This window comes from Penaeus vannamei, chromosome 39 (genome assembly GCF_042767895.1).
Source record: "Penaeus vannamei isolate JL-2024 chromosome 39, ASM4276789v1, whole genome shotgun sequence".
In the NCBI taxonomy this organism is placed as follows: Eukaryota; Metazoa; Arthropoda; class Malacostraca; order Decapoda; family Penaeidae; genus Penaeus; species Penaeus vannamei.
Genome location: NC_091587.1, coordinates 9,980,838 through 9,985,837, shown reverse-complemented (window position 1 = coordinate 9,985,837; position 5,000 = coordinate 9,980,838). Strand labels below are relative to the sequence as shown.

Sequence of the window (5,000 nt, the reverse complement as noted above, 5' to 3'; positions counted from 1 at the left end):
TGAAGTTAGAATGATAGGTATACCTGTCGAACGCAAATAATACGACTTGTAGAAAGGGAGGAAGGAAATAAATAAATAAATATACGTTTTTTTTACCTGCTTTTATCGCAACTTCTATTTCCACGTTTTCCAGGAATCTTTCGCAAAATTGCGCACGAGGCGATTATTCTCTTTCGTACTAATACTTCTAGGCTAAGCCCATGATTCCAAATAATCTCCAAATAGCTTCTAAAATCCAAATATTTATTTAATGGCAAATGTCGAACAGTTTAACGGTAAAGGTTGGTACCTCCGATTCTCACCGATTCCCCTTACGAGATTTGAAAGATAAAAATGCCGGAGAATCGCAACGCGGCATCTTGCTTGAAATATGCCATCCGAATTCCGTCATATCCCAAATGCAATGACATATGACCCCAGAAACCGAAATACACAAGCACAAACGAACGCGACCACGAATCGGATCCTCGGCGACGAAAACGGACGTGCCGGGGACCGCTACTCAAGCCGGTCCAACGTAATGCTCAACAAAGTCAAAAAACAAACTATTTTCTAGCACCATTGCCCTAATTTCGACTATTTAAAAAGACCCTAGCCTACGGAGAGTCCCAGAAAAAATAGAAACCCGCGAAAAGCGAGGAGAGAAACCCCCAACGGGCCTTTGTATTTGCGCGATGAGGTTCCAACAACGCCTGGCCATCAGATGATCCATGGTGGAGTATCAAGGCTGAAAGTACGGGCGAAGGGACACCATAATGTGAGAAAAAAAGGAAAACAACGCACGGTACACCCCGGTAGTGATCCCCTACGTCAGTGTAGGTGGCTTTCCAAGTCCTAAGTGAGGGAATGGGGTCTCAGAGTGTGGAAATACTACGCCAGGGCATTTGGGCTTCGTTAACAGGCGGCTGGTTCCACGATCCCCACCAAGAGGTCTTCTGCAACACCTTCCACCTGTATTTATGGCTGTACCTCGTCTGCGCGCCCTTCTCCATCTACCTGGTGAGTCTCGGGGCACAGGGGAGGGTCCTGGGGGCGTCTGCTGGGGAGCTGCAAGAGAGGAAGGGCGAGAGGGAAAGGAGGGAGGGAAGAGAGGACGTGAGAGAGAAAAGAGGGATAGAGAGAGAGAGAGAGAAAGAATAGTTGTCTTTCCTCGTATCGTTTTGTTTTGGTGTGGTTTTGTTTACATTCTTTTTTTTTGTTTGGAAAAGGGGAAGGTTTATCCACTTCAATTCTGGTTTTTGTTTTCTTTTTTGTTGTTGTTCTAGGTCTGATTTCAATGTATGTTGACTTGTGTTTGTTTTGTGTTTTTGTGAGGAAGTGAAGGGGGGAAATTTGGGAAGGAAAATTCACAAGATTAGTAGAAAGGGGTCCTCTTGTTAATTAATTTTGAGGTCACAATGCTACAGTGAGATTAGTTATGCTGGCCTCTTTTTGTGCATAAAAGGGATTTGTGGAATGATGTGCTTGTATAAATGTTAAAAGGAAAGGGCTGCAGTAGTGAGAAATCTTTTGTGAGTGCCTTGCGAAGCATTACAAGCCTTAGGGTAGTGTAAGGGCTCTCTTTGCCGACTGTCAAAACATTGGTTAGGTCATTATTATGAGTTTGAGTGAATATCTTTTTGATATGTTTTAAACCATCATGGGCCACTTTATTTCCCAAGGGAATCGAAGTGTGTAACGCTAGAGGTCTCTTATGTGGTTTGTCGCTAGCATGAGACTTGCATTGTGGCACATCTTGGTACGTTTTTTCTCCGGTGCTTGGCATGAAGGGTAAAACAGACAAAATTCCTAGGGCAAATCTCTCAGCCAGTGACCAGGGCGTTTTATCATCTAGTCCTATATTGTGCCAGGTCCTCCTCCTTGAATAAGGATAATAGTATTGAGGAACAAGTGATTTTTCAGTTTTGTCAAATTATTATCAATATTCTCTTGATGAAATTGTGTTGTGTCTTGCGTATATACGTAGATATAGGCATATTTGTTGATGTTGACAAAGTTGGTATAACTGTAGGGAAACCCTCAGTTGCAGTGTAATTCAGGTTCAAATATTGCATCACCAGAAAAGATGATGTAGTCCACAAGCTTCGTATTTTTGTGTCTTCCCAAATTTTTTACAATACTGTACTCTCAAATGGATAGTTACAGATGACACTGTATACCCCTAATAAATTTGTAATGAGGCAGTAATACAATTTTTTTTCTTTTTTTATACCTGTTGTAACCTATTCTCATTTATAATTTTTGCATATTTCTTCATATGGTATTTATTGAATTTGTAATTTTGACGCATGCTGAACGTCACCTGTCAAAAGCGAATCCACCAGATTTTATTGCCGCATATGTCATTTTGACCCTCATCACAAACAATCAAGCATGATCTCACATTCATGATGTGGCTATGGACTTGCTGACTATAAAAAAAAAAAAAAAAAAAAAAAAATTGTGGAACTACCAACCATAGGCATTATGCAAGTGGTCATGGGTTTTTCCAAAACCTAAATGAAGGATGAATCAAGATGATGTAGATTGTGATCTGTATACATCTACATACATATAAATAGTTGTATATTCATATACATTGTGTATGTTTTGATTTAGGCAAAGTGAAAGGAAATTCATGTATTGCAAAAGCAGAGAAGGTATGAAATGAGGTGGAATATTTGATTATTAAAATTCTTCATTATGTATTATCTGGTTTGAATATAGAATGAGTGGTTCCTTATTTGACAGTAACTTGCAAGTGTGGACTAAAAGTTCTTATCCTTCAAACATGTATGAAGCAGAGATTTGAGGATTGTTGTCAGAGTTCCCAAGGTGCAGAGAGGCCAGAGGTAGACATACGAGAATTTTGTCAACATTTATTGTTGATATTATTTTTTTCCCCATTGATTTGCTGAATATTTTTCTAACAGTTGATATCTGATGACCAGATGATATTAGATATGGGTTGTGTTTTTAGTAATGCATTGATTAATTTGCCTTGAAAGTTGTAAGTCATTCACATTAAATTTTTGATCGAGTATTATGTTATCCTTATCATTTTTACAGATGGTTATATGTATGATTTATGCTTGATATCTTTGCTTATTTACACGTGCATAGGCCTATAGATAATTTTTAAAAATTTGCAGTTGTGTATATGAATGTAGCTATTTAATTTATCTCATGTAGGTAAGTCTATATATGCATATGTATTTTTTGTTATTATTATTATTTTTTTTTAGAGAAACTTCACAGTAACATTAGATAGAATTTTCCTTTTAATGTCTAATTGTATTAATATATTTATTCATATTTACATATCCATATCTGAACCCATTAATGTGGGTTTAATGATAAAACAAATCCTGTCGACTGTGTCTTCTTGTTTATGAATTGTTTGACTTGTAGATGGCTCTGCAAATGTTCAACTGCTAAATAGTCAATTACTAATTCTGCATGTGTCACCCGTTAAGCCTTTTTCTTTTTTTGAAAAATTCGTTTTTATTCTTTGCTGCCATTAATACTGTAAATGACATTTTGAAAATTATAATGTCAACAGTGATGATAACAAAATTGATATGAATAGCATTAGAAAAAAAGACAGAAAACTACTCCTTGGCTCCTTGGTGGTTGAGTTCTTGTTAAACCAGCTATGTGCAAATAAAATTCACAAAAGATAACAAGGTATCTATATTTTTTGTGTGATATATAATGATAGATAAAAAGATAGATGCAAATAAACAAAAAGATATATATTCAGATGTATGTATATATATCTAAATGTATAAACAATGAAAAGGTATTGAAATACGAGGAGGGGACTGACATATGTCGAGATGGAATATGGCACAGGAAAAAAATAGGTTTGGCTGTATGAAATGTCATACAATACCAGAATTGCTACTACAAACTCACTACATTCCATTCACAAGGAGAAAGAGGCCGGGAACATACTTGGATGGTAGGGCTTCCAAGGGGAGGCGGAGTGTGGTTAGAGGAAGATTTGTGCCCTAGGTGACACTATGTGAGCCGTTCATAATTTAAAGGAATTGTGGTAAAATGCCCACCAATTTTTGACAGCCCATGCATGATCATCGTGAACTGGACTGATAGCATAGAAGGTGGCTGGGTATGATTGTCGCAAATAGGACTTAAGGTTTAAATATCTACAAACTACAAAGCTCTAGAGATGTTAGGTGTGAATAGTATAAAAAGTACATTTCATTGTGTTCTTTGTGATATATATATAGATATGAAAATATAACAAGGATGAACAATTGATTGACTGTTGAATAACAAATGTTATAGATGCTTATTTGTCATTATTGTTTATTCTTTGTTTGGATAAGAGCATATAACTCACAATTCTTGACTGTCCTTATGCAGGCACTAAAAAATACACAGTTTAGACCGTCTTCTGGTTTTAGCTAGCCATTTCTTGGGGCTATATCTTTTTGGCTTCTTTTTCTCTGTTGTTGTGTGTGTAGCAGAACTGCTTGTAGATTGTAGAAAGTGGTGGAAAATTTATCCCCGTGTAGTTAATTCCTGTAGAATGGGTTGATAGATTCTTGGGCCTGAGAAGAGCAGTGGTCATCGGTTCTTTTCTTGGTGCCTTTTGGATATTCTCAAAAGCAGCAACATCATTGGTACTGGTATATAAACGTATTTTAGTAATGTTGATACTGAAAATTGCCGAAGAGGATTTAGTGTAATAAACATAAACCTATTAGAACTACAGTGCCTTCAGGCAGATTTTAGTGTTGATAATTTTGAAAACTTGTATTTTACATGCCATTTAAAGGAGCTGTTTATCTGTACAGTACTGGTATAATTGATTAGGGACTTGTCTCCAAAATACCAGAATGTTGATGTACCAATAGTGGATCTGTATGGACCTAAATGAATTTACATTTACACATGTATGTTCTCTTATTGTGACTAAAAAATTAGATACAACTGTGATGTGACAGTGTGCTTCTTGGAACAGACCACATTACTAGCGCCCTGCCTCTAGAATA

At 36.8% G+C, this 5,000-nt stretch overlaps 1 protein-coding gene across 3 annotated transcripts in view; it reads left to right on the top strand.

The window, feature by feature from the left end:
- The first annotated feature begins 689 nt into the window (after positions 1-689).
- pcx (pecanex) overlaps positions 690-5,000 on the top strand; it is a 29,956-nt gene continuing 25,645 nt past the window's right edge. For all 3 annotated transcript variants that reach the window (XM_070117029.1, XM_070117028.1, XM_070117030.1), the window contains exon 1: positions 690-999. In XM_070117029.1, the coding sequence (XP_069973130.1) occupies positions 847-999 (153 nt within the window). In that variant the 5' untranslated portion in view covers positions 690-846. The remainder of the gene's footprint in view (positions 1,000-5,000) is intronic.